The 21,558-nt window shown below is 46.8% G+C and overlaps 1 protein-coding gene across 1 annotated transcript in view; it reads right to left on the bottom strand.

Moving 5' to 3' along the window:
* Positions 1-9,298: 9,298 nt before the first annotated feature.
* The window catches only part of RYK (receptor like tyrosine kinase), a gene marked incomplete at its 5' end in the record, with an annotated part of 55,157 nt that continues 42,897 nt past the window's right edge, over positions 9,299-21,558 (bottom strand). Inside the window, 6 exons of the mRNA XM_083868883.1 lie at positions 9,299-10,301; positions 11,225-11,361; positions 14,738-14,897; positions 16,946-17,055; positions 17,845-17,977; positions 19,405-19,474. Of these exons, the coding sequence (XP_083725009.1) occupies positions 10,190-10,301; positions 11,225-11,361; positions 14,738-14,897; positions 16,946-17,055; positions 17,845-17,977; positions 19,405-19,474 (722 nt within the window). The 3' untranslated portion in view covers positions 9,299-10,189. The remainder of the gene's footprint in view (positions 10,302-11,224; positions 11,362-14,737; positions 14,898-16,945; positions 17,056-17,844; positions 17,978-19,404; positions 19,475-21,558) is intronic.

The raw sequence follows: 21,558 nt of genomic DNA, 5'->3' as shown, positions 1-21,558 counted from the left end.
TGAGTGGGGCAGAGGGGCAGAATCCCAGTCCCTTTCCTGCTGCCCACGCTGGGGAATCAGCCCAGCACAGGGATGTTTCTCAGCTGCACAAGGAAAGAATGAAAACTTGAGATTGGGAAATTAAAAACAAACTCTGAGAAATGAATCGACACTTAGAGCTGCTTCCTCCACCAAACGGCCTCCCAGATTACCATATTTTTGCAGAATACCAACAATTTCCTTCTTTCCTGTGCTGGGGCTGTCCAAGCTCTGGGTGATGCTCAAGGATTGACATGTTACCAGCATCTGTGCCATCCATGAAGGAAAGCAGTTTTCCTCCAACATGGAAAAGAACCCCAAAACCAGTTAAATATTTTTTAAAAGTGACATTCATGAAGACATTTTCCCATATAGAGCCCATTTATTTTCCAGGTTTTGGTTTTTCAGGGTTGGGAACTTGCTGCAGCACCTCGATGAGGTGTTCACATAAGGACAGGACTCCAGACCCTGACATTTTTAAGGGAGTAAATTAAAGCAGTTTTCTGGTGTCCTCTGTGGCTCTGACATCCAATCCGTGCTGGATGCCACAGGCAGCAACATCAGCTCACCAAACCTGGGCTGTGGCCCTGCTGCAACCTTACCCCACAGGGACAGGAAATCCAGGAAACCCTCAGGTTTTGGAACCCCAAAGACCTGCCCAGCACCAATGTCAGGGGAAAGAAGTCCAAATGAACTTTGGAAGTGGTACAAGATGTTGCTCCTGGCTGAGGAATGTACATGGGGGGAGTCAACAAGCTCCACATGGGGATCTGACCACCAAGGCCCTCAGAACCACGACTTCACTGCCAGCAGCAAAGGGAAGGGAGAGTTTCTGCTCCAGGGAACTGGAGGAAAACACAAACCTGTCATCAATTACTGTCACATGAACTCTGCCAGGACACAGGAAGGAGATAAAAAGAAGTGGCAGCACTCAAGCTTCCTGCAAATCCAGAGCATCTCATGAACGACTTGCTAGGAGGAAATGTATTAATGGGAGTGGTGGCTGCTTAATGTGCTCTCCCACCCACCTCTCCTTCCTACGGCTCCCAATTTCCCCCCTGGGATTCTATTGAGCAGACATGTTGAGAAGTAAGATATTAATTCCCTAAACATCAGAGTTTCAAACTACTCTGGTCCAAATTAAGCAGGTCTTGGGAGGGGATAATGGTAAGAGATTCCTGTGTTTCAGTGATCATGGATCCAGGCAGTCTGGTCCCACACTCAGAAGTACCGCCTGACAATACATGTAAAAATGCTTTAATTAACTTAATTTTTTCCTTAAAGCTCATAGATTTTAAGATTAGAGACACACACCCAGCATGGCTCAGGCTACCTAAAGGAACAAAGCAGCTTTGAGAGAATTATGTGTTTCTATAGACTTGGAGACAATATCCACAAGTCCCTTCTTGCAGCAAAACCCTGTGTTGTACAACTTCGGGCACTAAGCTTTTCATCATGAAAGTCTTTTTTCCCTTGTTTGGGAGTCATGGTGAAGCTTTCCAGTATGGATAATTGTCCACACTGTGGGGCACTCCTCATTACACCAGTGTTACACAAGGGAGAATGACAAATCTAACACCTGGGTCAGGAGCTCCATTAACTTTAATTTATCCCTAAAGACTTACTGTAATTCCAATGCTCCATGACAACATCACTTGTTTCTCAGCAGGGAACTGAATGTGAGGTGTTGTGTGGAATGGATCAGAGAGGGGAAAAGACGACAAATTTCACTGCAGTGATAGGTAAATCCAGAGTTTACCCACACCAGGAATTAATTGTTTGGTGTTATGGCCCCCTGGCCCCTTCTGTAAAGAAATGTTTTGTTAATATCCAACCTAAACATCCCCCAGTGCAATCTGAGGCCATCTCCACTTGTTCCCTGGGAACAGAGACCAAATTCCCCCAGCCTCACCCTCCTGTCAGGGAGCTGGACAGAGTGAGAAGGGCCCCCCTGAGCCTTCTTTTCTCCAGGCTGAGCTCCCCCAGCTGCTCCTCATCAAACTTTTGCTCCAAAAATTACTTGGACACTGATTTTTAACATTCAAGGGAAGGGGATTGTATCTGGTGAGTAAAGTCAGAACCAGGACAACAACATCAACAGAACAGCAGCATCTCCTCTGCGGGTCCAGGAATCACAGCAGGGGTTAAGAAGGAGCAGCCACCCCAGAGGTAGTCCCAGCCTGGGTGACCACACTGCTTCAGACCTGCAGCAGCAACGCAAGGGTGGTTGGTTCCATCCCAAGAAGTCCTCCTGTTTCTTGGAAGCTGCATTCCTGTTGCTCCCAGGTACAGCTTTCTGGCTGAGAGTCTTTGGAGGATGCATCCCAAAAGCCAAGGCTCTGACGTTCTGCAGTGCTGGCACCACGGGGGATTGGGCAGCAGCCAACACCATCCCAGGGCACCAAGGATCCAGCACGGATCCCCCAGGGCACAACAACTCCCTGCAGACACTCAAACCTGGCTCTGACGTGCAATCCTGTTTTCCCAAAAGCTGAGCAGTGCTGGATCTCGCAGCTCTTCCCAGAATCCACGTTTTTTGTTATATCCCAACAGTGCCAAAACAAAGTTAGGAATGGTTTCTGCAGGCAGGACCAAGATATCCTGAGGTAACATGACGTCAGAGAAGGAAGGACTGACATGGCATCACCTGAAGCTTCACTTGTCTTCCAAGGGGAACAGCTGGGATTTCTGCTGGACAGTGGCATTGAAAACACAATTTTTACGGAGATGGCCCTGATTCCCATTCAAACTGCTGCCATCACCCAGCCTACAATGGGCATTTGTAGACCAGCTGGGCCCGCAACTCAGCTGCCAGCACCATCCTGCTGAAGAGAATCAAGCCAGCAAACTTTTCAGTGGGTTTTCACCATCCCTTCATGGTTTTGTAAGAATTCAAGGCCAATTGTCTCCTCAGTTCCCCATTAAACCACTCCTTTGCTTCAGAAGTAAAATTTGGTAGTTAATCTACAATGCACCCTATGGAAGGGCCCCCTTGGAGATGCAGCACAGGTTTCTCACTCCCAGAGGAGCTGCCAGCAACTCCCACTTCCCATGTTTAATTTCCCCTGTGCTATTTCCAGTTAACTGACAACTAACAGGATGGAAAAACCTTCCAGGATCATTGAGTCCAACCCCACCCAAGCACTGCCAATGCCACCTCTAATAATGTCCCCAAGTGCCACATCCACACAGCTTTTAAATCCCTCCAGCGACAGGAATTCTACTACTACACTGGGTAGCCCATTCCAATGTCTCAACACCTTTTTGGCAAAGAGATTTTCCTTCATATCCAATGTAAACTTCCCCTGGCCTTGCCTCCCCACCATTTCTTGGTGCTCCTATAAATCCTTCAGCAAAGCAGCCTCAGCCACCATTTCTTTCAAGATTAAATACAAATTTATTTGTGGGATTTTGTTGTGTGGTTTTGTGTTTCACTGTGGTTTTTTCCTGGTTTTCACCCCCTTTGCTCATTTTCTTTCTCTGCCCAGCAGGACTGCAGATCCAACACCAGTTTGGTCACTGGTACAGAGCAGCTCTCCACTAATTCCATGCCTGGTCCTCTGCATCAGCCAGGGTTCTTTCCGAGGGGTGTCCCATCCAGCTGCTCCATGAAACATTGTTTATATATAAAATGAGACGCTCCAAACATTACATTTACCCAACACAGCTGTTCTCCCTTGGTATTTGACCATCTCCCTGCTCAGCTCATGCTTTTGTCATACCCATGGTATCAATATCATCTTTCCACAGCAGCTTCCTGTCTCCCCACCGCCTAAGACCTAAGTCTGCAAAGACAAGTTTAGTTGCTCCACTTCCCTATTCCTTCAAGTCTTTTCCATCAAACCCTATTATTTACTGTCCTTCAGCATTTCCTAGAGAGCTGTTCCCAGCCTCTGTCCCATTTGCATCACCCAGACAGATAATGCACTTTTTTTTCCTTGTAGAGCATGAATCACCCCCAGCATAACACTTTCTCTACATGGAATCCCAGAATATTAAGTTTTGGATGGGATCCTAAAGTTCATCCCATTCCAGCCCCTGCCATGAGCAGGGACACCTTCCACTGTCCCAGGTTGCTCCAAGCTCTGTCCAACCTGGCCTTGGACACTTCCAGGGATGGAGCAGCCACAGCTGCTCTGAGCAACCTGTGCCGGCGCCTCATCACCCCCACAGGAAGTTCTTCCCAATTTTCCATCTAAACCTACTGTCAGTTTAAATCAATTCCCTCTTTTCCTGTCACTCCAGTTCCTGATGAAGAATCCCTCTCTGGCCTCCCTGTAGTCTCCTCAGATCCTGGAAGGCTGCTCTAAGATCTCCATATAACCTTCTTTTCTACAGAAAAAGAAGGTTGAGGAAGAAACCTCAACCTCCTCAGCCTGACCCCACAGGGGAGGTTTACACAGAGGTGTACCCACCCCTGGGTTTCTTCTGGATCAGAGACAAGGCTTGGAGGGCAGCTCTATTTACAAGTCCCACCAGCTCTGCTCCATTTGGAAAGGAAGGATTGAGAACAGCTGGATTCTCTGTGGGCAAGGGGCTTCAAGAAACAAGATGTGTTCACAGCAGTGTTGACCCAGGGCTGCCTGGAATGAGGTGGGACACAGAGGGCCTGAGCTGAGCAGTCTCAGGACCAGGTAAGCTTGAAAACAACTTTTATATGTTGGCTGCAGCATTTGATTTGCATCCTGCACAGGCTATCACATCTCAGGCACATCCAGAGGAGATTTCATCCCAGTCTTGCAGCAGAAATGCACTCAGCACTCATTTCAGCTTCCAGCTTCTCCAAGTCTATTCCAGAGACTGAAGCATCACAAATATATTGGAGCCATCTCCCCTAACTTCCACCCTTAGGGCAACTGGCTTTTACAGGGCAGGCAAACCTGGGACCTGCACAGAACTGGGATTTCTAACCCATTCCAGCAGTGAAAATGCCTCGTTTGAAGGTGTTGGACAGCTCCAAGAACAAGCCTCAAGTGCCAGCCTCTGCTCTGGGTCTCTCCCACATCTGGACAGGTCCCAGACATCTTGTCATCTCCAGGGTGACATGAGCAGAACCACACAGATCCTTCCCTTACCAGGTGGTTCCAGTCTGACCCCATGAACCAAATTCCTTGGGCTGGGGGACTCCTTGCAGCTCAGCCAGTGCCAGGGTTTCTGGTTACTTGCTGTGTTTTGGCTCCACATGGATGCAAGGCAAGGCAAGAGTTCTTGGATCCCAGAGGGTTTCTCCCAGACATAACCCAGCTCATCAGGTCCAAAGCTATGGGATTGTGACACAATTGAAGAGCCTGAGATAAAACTTCCCAAGCAAAGAAAGAGCTGAAATAAACTAAGTCATCCTGTTTAACAAACCCAGGTGGAAGCTGAGAGTATGGAGCTGTAGAAGGGGCTGGGGGCAGAAAGGAGGGAGAGGATCAGACAGGTTGATGATCCAGCCTCTCCCACTCTAGGAATGCACAGAAGCTGGCACATGGATCAAAAACAGACTTGGGGATATTATTTCGCGTATCTAATTCTTGGATTTCTTAGTGGAAGAATGTTTTCATTGGAAGCTTCTGGAAAGCCACCATGTCTGGCACCACAACATCAAGCTCAGCCATGTGAGAACATGCCAAGCTCTGCTGAGTCCAACACCCAGTGCCAAAACTGACCCAAAACACCCACTAAATCTTCCAGCCAAACCTTGCCTCCTGCTCAGAGCTGCTGCACAGCAACACAAGCCCCTTCTCAGCAGCACTCAGATGTTGCTCCAAGCAAGACCCAGCCTGAGGTCAGGACAGGCACAGCACACTCCCTGCAGGAACAGGGTGAGCCATCAGGAATAAAGCACATTCCCTCCAGCCCAAAACACTGCCTCTCTGCAATGCCACTTCCATCTGATATTTGCAAGGCACTCCCAGAGCACATGTAGGTTCTCCACATCCTCACCTGTGAGGAAGCAGCAATTACCAGGAGCATCATGGTGTGGAGCCCACGGATGGCTGCAGGAATGTCCTTATCTGGTTGGAAGAATCTGGACGTGCCAGGGTGTTAAGTGCCTCACCCCCCCAGCAGCAGCTCCACAGATTTCCCCTGCCAGGCTGGCTCCTTATCAGGCACTCTGTGACCCCAGTGGAGCTACTTGGATCCCTCACACCAGTTCTCATAGCCCTTTTGCATATTTTAAACACATTTCTTTAATTTCTTCCAATGGCTCCTCACTGAAATTCCTGTGCTGAGATCAAACAGCATCCTGCGATAATCCACTGGCACCAGCAGGAATTCACCTATCAGACAGGGATTTCTCAAGTTGAGTTACCACAGCCTCAAGCACTCAAAATCTATGGGCCAAAAAAAAAAAAAAAAAAAAGGGTCATTTGCACACGTTGTGTTGAAAAAATACTTGATGTGAGGTACAAAACGCTCCAAGGACGCTGCTTCCCAGTGGGATTGCATGGACACCCTTCATGTGCCAAGTGAGAGTTTTAACACTGGCACTTGGACTGGTGACTTTTTCTCTTTATTGTTTTTAATCCTCATTTTCTTCAAAATGATTCCCATCCATCAGCTACCACAAAAATGTTTCAACTCAATGCCCTGAGAGGAGTTCCACTGTTTTGGCAGTATTTCCACTTGCCTCTGACAAACACTAGGTGACCTTTCCACACTGTAGTTTAGAACACACAACATGAGCCTTTCCACACAAAAGAGCTGGAAGCCTTCTCAGACTCCAGCACAAAGGTTGTTGAACACTCTGGGGGTGCTGATTCCAAGTGTAAAACTCCAGGGAAGAAAATAATTTAATAAAATAAGGTCTCCTCTTCATTCCCACCTTCTTCTGCCATGTCCACTTTGTCCTTTGCTGCCAATCTGGACACAGCTACAAGGGGAAACAAAGGACTTGAGGCTGAACAAGGAAAGTGTTTTGATCCTCCAAGGTGTCTTGAGTTACATGGAAAAACCACAGAGCAGCCATTCTCTGAGTGCTGTTTTCCAGGTGCTCTTCATCTCCCTGAACACCTCCACAGCTCTCCCATCACTTAAGAAGCCCTGTCTGCTCTCAGCCTTCTCCTCTCCCCATGGTTTGATCCTTCTCTTCACTCCAGAGTGATCACTCCATCCGAGCCCACCCAAGAACTCTGTCTTCTGTCCTCAAAGGGAATCTCATCCTACTCTGTCCTTCAGCCAACTTCCTACTTAAGCCCCTAACTTAATGCCCAACACCTCTTGCCTTTTACTCCTTTGCGCCTCATTTTTACTTCTGGCATTACCCTCCCAAGGAAAAAAAAACTGGGAGCCAAATTCTTCCTCGTTTCTTCTTTCCTGTAACCACGGCTTTCTGCTCCTCATCTCTTTGCCTCACCTCCCAGCCATGCTCCATCCAGCTCTCCCCAGGGTCACATTGAGACTTCTCCATGTACTTTAAGACTGGAAGTTACCAACAATGTTCTCCTTCCAGGAAGTCTGTCTTTCCAATCTTCTACCCAAGTGACTTGCTCCTCAAGTTTCCCCAAAAGCCCATAGAGCTAAGATACACACTAACATACAGCAAAATCCTTGCAGGAAAGCTATTTGCAGTCTCATGTACAACAAATTCCTGCAAGGAATCTACTCAAGGTAGCTCTGCTATCAGAAAAATGCCTATCATAGAAGCACTGAATCATTAGGGCTGGACAAGATTTCAAAGATCATTGAGTCCAACCTTTGATCACAGCCCACCATGCCCAACAAACTATATCATGAAGTGCCACATCCACCTGTTTTCTGAACACTTCCAGGGATGGGGACTCCACCACTGCCCTGGGTGGAGCAGGTGGCAGCAGCCTCACCCCTATAGATGAACCCTGATTAAATGAAAGCAAATTTCCAAAATTAAGAGTTGTATCTGTACCCTAACCTATGCTGAACCACTGCCCTGGGTGGAGCAGGTGGCAGCAGCCTCATCCCTGCAGATGAACCCTGATTAACTGAAAGCAAATTTCCAAAATTAAGAGTTGTATTTGTGCCCTAACCTATGCTGAATCACTTCCCAGTCTCTGTGGATGAAAGCATGGGAGAAGCAGCCTAGGGAAGGGAAAGCTGACGCATTTCCCACAGCTCTGAGTGGAGCAGGTTGAGGTGCAGCACATCTCTGAGCCACGTCCAACCCACACTGGTCAGATGTCACCTGTGACAGCCCTGGGGTGTGAGCAGAACTTGCACAATGCACATCCTGTGTCCATGCGACTCTGCCTCGGGCATATAACAACAGGTGGATCATTTTCACCCTGGGCTGTTCTCCAACCTCACTTTTAGAGCTGTGATCTCTGCAGATCCTGTTGGAACACTGATCTGGATGTCAGGAACTGCCACTGCTGACTTCAACATCCACGTCACCGTCAAGTCCTGCCACTGGTACCAGTTCCCCAGGTCAGAATGGAGAGACCACACACCCAAAGCCCTGCTGCTGTCCCCAGACTCAGCCACTCCAAACTCAACCAAACAAGACCAGTTTCAATTCCATCAGGCAAGCACAGCCCATCACAACATGCCTAAACTTGAGCCAGCAAGAAAATTTCCTTCCAGGATAAAGCAAGGCTTGGGTCACTAGCCACAGGTAACAAACATCGGAGTACAGACAGGAAAGCTCTGGCGTTTTGAGACACAGACTACAGAAGGCCCTGACTCATGTGACACTAATTAGACAGGATTAATTTTCTTCAGCAAGGTTCAACACTCTGGAAAGAACAGAAGCTGCACATCTGCATGACCCAGCCAAATCCAGCTGCTTGCACTTGCACAACAGTCTCCTAAAATGCTCTGATGGCTCCGGAGCCTGTCAGGGCAATGTTCCACTCCTGTAGTTGCACAAACACTTGAGGCAGTGGGTGCTCGGCTGCAAATGGTGAGAGACAAAAGGCAACTTTTCATGTCTCACACTGTGCTGAAGCACAACCCTCCCCGTGGTGCCACCAGGCAGAGGATGCAGCCTACAGTTTACCAGGAGAACTGGGAGCTATCCTGCAAATAACTTTGTTACATATAAAAAAGTCTGAATCTATCACACATTTTGCTGAAGAAACATGTTCAGTCCTCTTAAGCAATGTTCAACTCAAAACAACCTGGAGTGGAATGGATCTCTGGGTTAAGGAAAGCAGCAGGAAGTCTCAGGACCAGTTCCACAGGGAGGAAGGTAATCCACCTTCCCTTCCTGCCAACTCCAACCTAACCACCACCAACCTGCACAATCCACACACAGGGCAAGGTGAGGGACCAAGCTTTCACATTAGATGTAATAGAAAAACATTCTTTACTCTGCAAGTGTCTTTACAAATATATATTTATATATTTAAGCCCATTTCAGGCCATAAAATCCCATAAAAAACAAGCAGTACCTTTTTGAACAAGAGAAACTGCAGGGCAGAAGCCTGAGGTGACAGACTCCCACACAGGGGCTGCTCTGGCGCTTCTCTGAAGGCCTTTAGTTAGCACATAAAACCATCTCAAAAACCCTTTGATGTGAAAGGAGGGGCACCATTCTTACCCCACTTTCACCACTCTCTGCATGAGGTAAACTGGGATCACTTTTACATCATCACTTTAGAAAGGAGATGTTGTATCCTGAAGACCAGCTTTTCCAAAGAACATTTGTGAGTGGGTTAAAAAGGTAAGATGTGTGGATCCAACCATAATGTGCTGTTGTCTCAAAATAGAAGAAGTTGATACTAAAAAGCTATTCCAGATACATACAAGTACAAACACTAGAGCTGGTCAGAAAGATTCCGTTTCAACATTTTTTTAAAAGCAGGGAAAATTTTCTGCATTGTGGCTTTTCATTTCCCCTCTCCTCACTTTTCTACCAGTTCCATAAACCCTTTCGAAAAAATCACGTGTCTGTTGTCAGAGTGCAAAGTCCATCCAAATCTCATGTTTCAGTTCACTATCTCTACACTTTACAAATCCTGATGGCAAACCAAAAAGGTGTCAATTTAACTTAGCAAAAGTGTTATCTAGAAAATATTCAACAACAAGAGGTCTTACAAAAAAACTTGAGACTACTAAGGCATTCTAAGGCACAGTGTTTTGGAAGAAGTGCTTTCTCCCTGTAGTGTTGCTTTATACACATCACGTGTGCGAGTCCGAGGGATGCATGGAGCTGCAGATGGATGCCTTGGCTTCTCCCAAGCAGGGAATTCCATCTTCTGCTGCTGGTTCAGACGTAGGCTCCCAATGCTGCATGGAATTCAGTGAGACATTGCACCAGCTGCTGAAACTTGGGTCTCTCCTCAGGATCTAGGGCCCAACAGCAGGCCATCACAGCAAACCTGCAACAGAGGCACATGGAGCACAGGGGAACGTCAGCCAGGCAACCACAGCCCCAGCCTGAAGGCAAAACAGCATCGCCACTGGGAAACTGGCTGAGCAACCAGAGAGAGACGAGGAGCCCTGGATCTTATGGTTCATAATGCTGAACAGCTCCTTCCAAGGATGGACATGTGGAATGATTGAGCAAAGGGGCTGTCACCAGAGGTCTTGGCTTGATTAAGGATATAACCCACGGCAATCCAGGAAGGAGTAGTACATAGTTCACTGGAAATTGCTCAACTGCTATAAAAGCATGGAATGGATTGGGTTGGACGGGACCTTGAAGATTATCCGATCCCACCCCTGCCATGGGCAGGGACATCTTCCACTAGCCCAGGCTGCTCCAAGCCCTGTCCAGCCTGTCCTAGAACTCTTCAAGGGATCCAGGGGCAGCCACAGCTTCTCTGGGCACCTGTACCAGGGCCTCATCACCCTCCCACGAGGAATTCCTTCCCAATATCCCATCCAACCATGCCCCCTAGCAGTGGAAGCCATTCTCCCTTGTCTGGTCCTTCCAGCCTTTGTCCCAAGTCCCTTTCCAGCTCTCCTGGAGCCTATTTAGGCATTGGAAGGGGCTCTAAGGTCTTCCAGGAGCCTTCTCTGGTCCAGGCTGAACACTCCCAGACTGTCTCCAGAACAGAGGGGTCTCCAGCCATCAGAGTATCTCCATCTCTGGACTCACTCCATCAGCTCCACATCCTTCTGATGCTGGGGACCCCAGAGCTGGAGGCAGTGTTTCATGAGCAATGTTCAGCCCAGGGTTTGTCTGACCGGCAGAACAAACAGGCAGGGAAAGGCAACCCTGGCTCTCTCTTTGGGCAGCCTGGCTTAACACACCAAACACAAACCAGCCCCCTTCTCCTCCCCCAGCAGAGGCACTCACAGTTCATCGGGGCAGTTGATGGGCTGAGCTATTCGATAGCCATCCTTTAAATAAGCTGCCATCTCGAAGGGGTCGATGTCCACGTACGGGGTCTGGCCCAGGGTCATCAGCTCCCACAGCGTCACCCCGAAGGCCCACTGCAAAGGAACACTGCAGGCATTAACACAACATGCTGAGCCCCCACAGCTCCTCCAGACAGCCCACAAAATCAGCTGTAAGGAAGATTACACACAGTAAGAAAGCTTTACATAAATGCTCTATATAACTAAATTCAGTAGGTCTTGAACAGGGCTAATTGAGAATCACAGAACTGGTGTTAAACTGCCTAGAGAAGCTGTGGCTGCCCCATCCCTGGAAGTGTCCATAGTCAGGCTGGATGGGGCTTGGAGAAACCTGGGACAGTGACTCCCTGTCCACAGCAGGGAGTAGGATCCAGATGGTCTTAAGGTCCCTCCCATCTGAACTAAACTTAAAATCTTACTGCACTAAGATATCAGTGCTAAAAATCATGCAATTTTTTAACATGACATTACAGAAGTCTAAATAATACTGAACACTGAATGATTATCTAGTATTAAACTGTTGTGGGGGTTTTTTTTATATTTTACTTCTTAAAAATGCCTCCAAAAATCCTTAAAAAAAGTCTGTGAACTTCAAAGGATTAAAACGCCAAACTGAATGAAATTATAATTTTTTGATTCTGAATAATCTGTATATTTGGAGAGTATCCTCAGGAATCTGACTCAGGAAAAAAAGAGATTTCATCTCAGTAAACCTGACAGTTGGATCATCATCCAACACATTCAGCTGGCAACCCCTGCCAGAAAGAGCTTAAAGTGATGAAAAATCCATCAATTAATTCACACACAAGCCAAGTACAAGGAAAATGATTTATTATCTGGTATCCAGAGACTCAGGAGACCAAACAGAGATGGGGCTGATACTGCACACTTGTGACTCACAACTCAAGTTACACATCATCATCCATTAAAAAGGGGCAGAATCCTGCAAGGCTGACATGTTTCTTGTTTTAATCAAGAGAAATCCCACCACTGCCTTGACCCAAACCTTAGGGAAGGGATATTTTCAGGTGGGAAGGGCAGAGAAGGGCAGGGGTGCAGATGAGGCTCTGCTCCAAACAGCCATCAAAGGAAATAAAGTCCCTTTTTACCTGCAGTGAAGAAGAGTGCTGAGGGACAAGGGGTAGTCATGAAGATGAGAGTGATTCAAGCAAAACCACTCTGGGAAAACAGCTGTCCTAATTCCATAGGTAGTTATATGAAAATGGCATGAAGAGATGAAAAGCTTCATGCCCAACAGCAGGAAAACCACAGAATTAAGATTCAGCAGGAATCGTGGTTTGTTTTCCTACACTCTGGCTGACTGATAAAGCTGTTGGCAGGGGAGCAACACATTATTGGGAAAGTTTCAAGCCAGCGAACACATTTGAAAGAAAGTCTTCTGAAAAGCGAGCCTGGAACACATCCCATGGCATCTCTGCAGACACAGATGCTGTTTGTACCACACTTCATCACCCGTTCCCTGTTACATGCAATGGATCACTGGGTTTGTTCCTACCAAACCCACAAAAACATCTGACATCAGCTTTTTGTGAAAGCAGTCCAGGTAGATGCAAAGCTGATATTTAGGGCACATGGTGTTTTCTACATCCAGAAAAACTGTTCACTTTTGAACTCTCCAAAACGCAGATGGCCACGTGTCTGCAGTTAGAACTGTGTGTTAAAAGGTGGGTGGCATTTATCCCTAAGCAATGAAAAAAGGCTTCTGGGTTTAAATGGGCTGGAAGAGATGCTGAATTGCACTGGGGTTTTCAAAAATGGTTACAATACTGAGATTTACTCATCCTAATAAAATTCCACATCTCACTGCCACTGTTACATAAGCTTTGATTTCCCAGTCCTCACAAACAGCAAATGCTTTCCACGTTCCAGATTTTTAAAAGAAAGTAAAAATAAAACAACCCACAACTTGATTGAGTTAATTTAGGGCTCTAAAAACATGCTTTTACAGGCAACTTCCATTTCCTCTTCTGTCTTCAAGTTTGGTAAAACACAAACTCCCGTGTGTTTTCCAACAAATACACATGTGGAGCACAACTGGCACCTTCCCTTCCTTCCTTCTTTTTTCTTGTTTATATGGCTGCAGCACTAGTACAGACACCATGGAAGAAAAAAATCCAACCAGAACTTCTCTGAAGTTTCTCAAACTGGCACCAGACCACTATCCTGGATGGGATGCATCCAAGGGCACGGAGGGGAACAGGCTGAGCAACACTGCTCTTATCTCTGAAAGGTCACCTCAACTGGGTGAACACAGGAATGAAGGCATCCTCTGGAAGAGCTGGGATTCAGATTCAGAAGACTATGGACCACACAGTCAAACACCAGCTCCTGTCCTGCTAATGTTGAGGAGCTTGTTATCCTGGAACTCACTCCCATGTGTATGAGGCATAGGGATGCCTGGGAACAGCCAGTGTGGATTTATGAAGGGAGACAGAGGGTGAGCAATGGATGTCCACCTTTACTTCCAGAGGGTGCTGGAAGTATATTTGGAGTGTATGCTCAGGAATCCAACACAGGAGAAAAAGAACAGGACTGAACAGGATCCCCAGGGAATGGGCATGGCCCCAAGGCTGCCAGAGCTCCAGGAGCATTTGGACAATGCTCCCAGCCACAGAGTGGGATTGCTGGGGTGTCCTGTGCAGGGCCAGAAGCTGGACTGAATGATCCTTTTGAGTCCCTTCCAACTTGGGATACTTTATGAAAAGTAGACTAGTCCCAGTGCAGCACTCTGAATTTGACTGTTCCCAGCACTCCCAAGGGAACAGGAAGCAAGGGGCACTTTTGTTGTGACCTCTGAACCATCTGCCATGAGCAGCTGATGCAAGAGTGGTTGCAGAGATGCTGCTCTGAACAAGCCACTGTTACGTATCCAGTGCCATGATCCCCTCCTCTGGGTCCCCAACATCAGAAGGATGCTGGAGCTGCTGGAGTGAGTCCAGAGGAGGCCAGAGAAATGCTCCAAGGGCTGGAACCCCTCTGCTCTGGAGCCAGGCTGGGAGAACTGGGGGGGGTTGACTTTGAGAAGAGAAGGCTCCAGGGAAACATCACAGCACCTTCCAGTGCATAAAGGAGCTCCAAGAGTGCTGGAGAGGGACTTTGGACAAGAGATGGAAGGTCAGGACAAGGGGGAATGGCTTCTCACTGCCAGAGAGCAGAATTAGATGGGATATTGGGAAGAAATTCCTCCCTATGGTGGTGAGGCCTTGGCACAGGGTACCCAGCAGCAGCTCTGGCTGCCCCATCCCTGGAAGTGTTCCAGGCCAGGCTTGGAGCAACCTGGGACAGTGGAAGGTGTCCCAGTCCACAGCAGGCGGTGGAATTAAATGGGCTTTAATGTCCCTACCAACCCTAACCATTCTGGGATTCTGTGATTCTCCAACAGCTGAAAAAAGATAAAACAGTCAACAAAACACATTAATAAAACCCTCACCACATCACTAGCACTGGAGAATTCGTTGTTGACCAGGCTTTCCAGAGCCATCCAGCGGACTGGCCTGTTCTCGTTGTCTCCCAGGCAGTGGTAGTCCATGGGGAACAGGTCCCGGGACAGCGCGTTGTCCGTGATCTTCACCTGCAGCGCGTCGTCGATGCTGCGGCACAGAGAACAGCAGCGTTCACCAACCCCGGCAGTGCAGCCCCACAGCAAACAGCCCTGCTCAACCCTCAGCTCCACACCCGGCACCCAACTGGGGACTGCTAACCCATGTCCCGAGCACTGGCACTCTCCTGCATCAAGACACACTTACTCTGTGTTGATTAGCAAATATTATCACGGCACCAAGTTATTCTGTGCCAACTGATAAGCACTAGAAAAATCAGCAGGCTTGATTAAATAAAACCAAACATTTACAAGTGCAAAAAATTACCGTTAAAGCAAACAAGTAACTGCCTCAAGTTACTCCTGCTCTTTTAGAGATTCCCTATCAGAGCAATTAAACCCTTTGCAGCTCTAGTACCTCTCTGGCAATAATGAGGCAAAGATTTAAGCAAAGCAAGAGCCAATAATATCTTTAAGCAAGCAGTACTCTTTTTGTGGTCCAAAAGCATGTTTCTGATCAAGCATCTGCTGAAAATTCCCTCCACAAGAGATATCGATGCTTGTGAGAAACTGGGTACTAAGGGAAACTTACTTTAATCAAGAAAAGATGACTCAAAATAGCACAGAGAATTTGCCCTCTCTGGGATGTGATTCGAACTCTTTGCACTTCAAAATTGTATTAATAAATCTCAGTGTTCTCATAAACAGCTGACTTCAGAATATGACAAAGATGTTGGATTCAACATTGTATGACAAAAATACAGAAGAAACATTGGGTTGGGGGTATTGTAACAAATTGGCTTTTGTTGTCTTCTCATCTTGCCAATTATTTCTTTATTTTGATGAGAAAAATGAAATGTAAATGCTCTATCTATTTGTGTATCTATGTGTTTCTCTCTTTACTATCTCAGATACCTTTTTATTTATTTTATTTCTATGCACTTTCAGGCCAGTTCCTTGTCCTCAAAACTTACACGCCAGGAAAATTCCGATCTAGCCATTATTAAGAGTTCAGAGAAATTCCTAGAAGACCTGTTTGAAAACAAATTCAATCCAAAGGGCAATTCCCCAGTGATTAGAGAGCCCTGACTTGTGTAATCCTCATGTCCACTGTAATTGGACCTGGCTGTGCCATGGGTACGTGAGACCAAAAGCATTTCCTCCCTTGAACCTGCCAAGATCACTGGACTCCTGGCTCCTTTCCCAAAATTAGGACATGAGTCTGATGCACTTCCCAGCCTTTCACCACCCAGAGCAAACCTGGGAAACAAAGATGGGCAGGTGAAACTAAGTCCTTCAGGGGCTTTGGCTACTGTCACCTCTTTCTCTTTCCAATCCATGGCAGGGGGTGGAATTAAATGGGCCTGAAGGTCCCTCCCTATCCAAACCATCCTCCGATATGAAAAATAAATAAAAATATATTCTCAGATCTAAAGCTCCAGGTGATGCCCCTGATGTTTGTGATCTTTGTCTCCCGTGGTCCCACTTCCAACTCAATATGCTCACCAGTGAGGAAGAGCAATATAAATTAGGAACAGAATCAGTCAGGAACCTCATCACACTGAGCATCTTTTCAGGGCACAAGAGCAGAGATGGTGCTCACTGAGTGACTAGGTTCCTAGAAGGCCATCAAACACCTCCATTCTACATTCTGAAGTGTATTCCAGCCGGAAGATGGTCTCAAATCCCTTTCTGGCATTCCAGCCATTCCAAAGCACATTTGTATCTATCCATCATTTGGCAACTAAGAAATCTACCACTGAACAAAGTCTTTAACTCAGTTTTTAAGCAGAAAAAATTAAGAAAACCAACTTCAAACAAAAACCTATCCATCGATAAACTGTGAAAGATATTCCAAGTTTTTATTAAAGTTGAAGGGAAGCTTCAATTTTTTTCAAGCCTTTGAAAAAGTGATAGACAAACCCAGCTGAAGCATTTACAGAGAGGATGTTCTGCATCCTTTAGAACCACGATTCCTGGATCCCCTTGCTTTGGAGGAAAACAACATCACTGACTACACTAGCAACCCCAAACCTGCATTTTGAAGCAGAGCTGAGGCTGAGTGCAGGGAGCTGCAGGTGCAGAGGGGACAGTACTTACACACAGTTCCTTGCAGCCAGGTCTTTGTGGATCACCTCCCGTCTGGCCAGGTAGCTCATCCCACAGGCGATCTGGATGGCCATATGTACCAGATCCTGCTGGGAAATGGCCTGCAAGAGCCCAGAGCAGCAGCCATCAGCCCCTTCAGCCCACAGCCTGCAGGCTTAATGGGTTTGCTGTGTCCCAGTGCTCCCTCCTCTTCCAGTCCCCCAGACAAACCCACCTATGAACACTCATGATGGTGACTCACTCTAAATTTTAACTTCTTTTTTTGATGTGCTGAAGGAAAATACTTCCATCTTGCAAGTGCCTCACTCTTTGTACTGACTTTTCCTTTGATTGGAAGTGGACATAGGCAAAAATGGTCCATTTTACCCCTCTTCCCACACCTTTTTCATTTTATTTCCCAGGAAACCAGCTCATTTCCAAGCAGCAGCACAGTCAAAATCCTTGTTGCTCTTCAAAATCAGTAACAAAGGCTGTTGCTTCAGCTCCTTTTACAACTTCACAGTCCCATCGTAATTAAAATCTTGCATGTATTTATATCTTGGGATACCAAAAGTAGTATCAATAAATCTGAAATTTCTCCATTCATGATTTCCCTTAACTTAATCCACAATTTTCTCTAATTGTTGATATAATCTTAGGATGCATTGACTGAACTCCCACCCTAATAAGAGGTGACTCAGCTTCCTGCCCTCTGAACACCCAGGATAAACAGTCAGGAATGCTTTCCTGGTGGGAATCAAGACAAACACTTGCTGGGGAGCCACCTCTGCAGCTCTTCTGCCATCACACTGAACAGGAGAGTGCCACAACTACTCCTCTGGTGGCACAAACTCAAGTGCCACAGCAAATGGAGGTTTAATGGGCACAAAGCCCCACATGCCCAAGGGTACCTGAGGATTGTTGGCCTCCACCAATTTGCACTGTCGCAGGAAGAGTTTAAGGTTCCCCCAGTTCATGTAGGGCAGAAGCACCATTGGTTTCTCTCCCTCCTCTATACAGACATGAGTGATAGGCAGCAGATTCCTGGAAGACAGAAATTCCTGATGTTATGGAACTGACATTTGATAAAAATACTTTTGATTCCTAAACACAGTAACAAAATTAATTCAACATGGAAGAAAACCATTTAATCTTGTATTAGGAATTGCAGAGCACATGTCCAAATAACTGAAGCCATAGACAGTATCTCTTTTAATAAACAAAATATTTGACTACTTTCCAATCATGAAGAACCCCCCAAATGTTTTCACTTGGTCCAAGAGGATTGACATAAACTGTTGTGAATGCAGGTTACCATGTATACACAAAGTGCTATCCTAAACTGGGAGGTGTAGCATTCTATACCAACTACAGATACAAAGTATACGCTTCCATTACAGCAGTTTAACCAAAAAGAGTCAGAACATCATTGTTTGAACTGCTGCAAAGTGACAGAAGATTTTAGTTCTGAATCAGCCACTTTAAGAGCCTTTCCAAGCCTTCTGTGGCTCAGATAACCCCCATGCTGCAGTGTCTCTGCACATCTTCCTTAGAAGAAATATAAAATATTACATATATCAATATGGAAATTCACAGAAACTCAAACCCAACTGGATACAGTTTCAATTTCCATTAATCACTTTTTAAAATACCTGTATTTTCCATTGAAATCCATTAGTAAAAGTCACCAATTACTTACAAACTGGTTTTAACTTTGAATTTTCTTACTCTTTCCTGAAAATTTCTCACAGCCAGGTCTCACATCCATAAGCTCTAGAGAGTCAAGAAGGTCCCAGCTTTATAGGCAGTGTAGAGGAGAAAAACTTCTTCAACTTTTTTAAGGAAGTTTACATATAAAAGGGAGGATAACAGCTCATTTGGAGTGATGAGAGAGGGGCAGGCTCATTTTGTTTCTATTTTAGGTATGTTTCACCAAGAACCTGCTACTTCTATATTTTAGGCACGGCCTTTATTATTATTATATACGGCTTGGAGAGCTGGGAATGTCCAGCCTGGAAAGGATCCAGGAGAGACCTCAGAGCCCTTTCCAGTGCCTAAAGGGACTCTAGGGGAGCTGGAGAGGGACTTTAGACAAGGGCCTGGAGTGACAGCAAAAGGGGGAATGGCTTCCCACTGCCAGATAGGGATAGATGGGATCTTAGGAAGAAATTCTTCCCTGTGAGGGTGAGGAGGCCCTGGCACAGGTTGCCCAGAGCAGCTGCAGCTGCCCCTGGATCCCTGGAAGTGTCAGGTTGGACAGGGCTTGGTGTAGCCTGGGCTAGTGGAAGGTGTCCCTGCCTATGGCAGAGATGAGCTTTAAGGTCCCTTCCCACCCAAACCACCCTGGCATTCCATGATTCCATGGAAGTGTTGTTAAATTCCCAACAAAGAGCTCCCCTCCCCAGGGAGCTTTAACCCAGGTACTTCACCTCACAATGACACGGATTTGTCACCAGCCCTGCCTGCCCTACCTGTGGTGAAGCCCTCTGAGTTTACAGCTTTCCGTCAGCATCATTGTCACCTGCACCTCTGAGGCTTGATCTGAGGGAAAAAGGAACCACAGATAAACTTTGGAAACAAATCAACATATTAATTAAAATTCAGTCCAGATCTGCAAGTCACTTGAGGTCATTTGAGCATGAACAAAACTTGTTTGCCTCCTTTCTTAAAATGGCACTTATAAGAAGCCCCAAAGTTCAAGGCCAAGTTCTGAGGCTCACTTCTGCTTAAAAGAGCGGGGTGAAGCCCAGAAAGGAAATCAAGCACATTCCAGGTGCTGACAGGCTGTGGCTCTGCACTTCCTGACAGCTTCTGGGCATGCACAAGGCGACTGCACTGGACAGTGTGGTCCCATCCTGCACAGGACTGGTGCCCATGGAAGCAAGGGGATGTGCCAAGTGCTTCCCAAGCACAAATGTGCTCTGAGGACACTGCTTTGCTGCTGAATTACCACTCCAGGTACAGTTGTGTTTACTGCCACATGGCTGGAGGCTGTTTATGTCTAGATTTATTTATTTCCTTGCTCTCTGCTTGACATACTTGACTCCTGGTAACCTTGGAACTGTTTGCTATTCTCACTCCCACCTTTACAAAATAATAAATAAATAAAACCACTGCTGCCAGCTAAAATTCAGGCACCTGTGATAACTCCAGTAACCCACAGCAGTCAGTGCATCCACTGGGCAGAAGCACAAGTGGTGCCTGAAACCCCCTTCCCATGACTTTGTGTGTTTGGGGCTTTTTTTCACCCTTTGGTGGCAAGAACCTCCAGGGAAGCTCAAGGAGACGTCAATGAGAGCTCTCCCAAACCCACCCTCCTCACACCTGGGAGCATTTTCTGTGTCTCCCTCGTGCTGGGACTAGTTCTGGCAGGGAGCTGGCACAGGAGAGCCTAGCACAGCCCAAGGAGCTCTCCTTGCAGCACTAGGGGGAATTTGCATGTTGTGGATGAGCCAAGCCAAGGTTTTACTGTCCTGGGAGGAAGAATAGGCAAGAAATTCTCTGCTCTTGTCCCTGCTCCAAGGTCTGATCCTGCTCCCTGTATAGCCCTGACACCCCTTCCTAACTGAGCCTGAGCCCTGCAAAAGAAAACAAGACTCTGGCTGAATGAAGAGTGATGGGAGCACTCTGGAGAAGCTCAGAACTGCCACTAAATTAGTGACAATTATGGGATGCATCAGCCAGTGCTTTTGGGCCCATCACTTCAAGGACATTAAGGGGCTGGAATGTGTCCAGGAAAGGGAATGGAGCTGGGGAAGGGGCTGGAGCACCAGGAGCAGCTGAGGGAGCTGGGAAAGGGGCTCAGCCTGGAGAAAAGGAGGCCCAGAGGGAACCCTGTGGCTCTGCACAACTCCCTGACAGGAGGGGAAAGCCAGGGGGGTTGGGCTCTGCTCCCAGGGAACAGCGACAGGATGAGAAGAAACAGCTTCAAGTTGCACCAGGGGAGGTTCATGCTGGATATTGGGGAATATTTACTGACAGAGAGGATGGTCAGACAATGGAACAGGCTGCCTGGGGCAGTGATTGAGGATTTAAATCTGGAGGGATTCAAATCTGTGTGGGTGTGGCACTTCAGGACATGGGTCAGTGGTGACCTTGACAGAGCTGGGGGAATGGTTGGACTCGATGGTCTTGGAGGGTTTTTCCAACATAAACAAATCTATGATTCCCTTCTATTTGATAACAAGTCTGTATGTGGGGATGGTATGAACAGGTTCTTGCAGTGCAGGAGACATTGAAGCCATGGCCAGCTGAGGTCTCTGGTCTGCTCTCCAACAAAAGCAGGAGAAAGAGAAGGTCTTACCCCTGTGGGCTGGACACTTGATGAATTTGATTATGTACAAGACAGATGAAAAAGGCTTGGAAAGAGGAAAGAAAAACCAAGATCCTACATTAAAACAAAGTTACACAGCCCTGAATGACTGAATCAGGCAGTTCTAAAAGCCAGCATTAAAAATGGAGGTGGAAAAGCAGATTCTGAGCAGTCAGAAGAGCAGATTACCTGTACAGACCTTCAGGTGTAGAAGCAGTAATTAATTACAGGGTCCAAAGACCTCAATCTCTTCACCCAGCACACAATGAAGGAAGGAAAGAGATTCCTGGGTGTGAGTTTAAGCTGATTAACT

The sequence above is a fragment of the Zosterops lateralis genome (assembly GCF_965231275.1).
Source record: "Zosterops lateralis genome assembly, chromosome: 10".
Classification (NCBI taxonomy): Eukaryota; Metazoa; Chordata; class Aves; order Passeriformes; family Zosteropidae; genus Zosterops; species Zosterops lateralis.
Note: the sequence above shows the minus strand (reverse complement) of the source record. Positions and strands in the feature narration are given on the sequence as shown.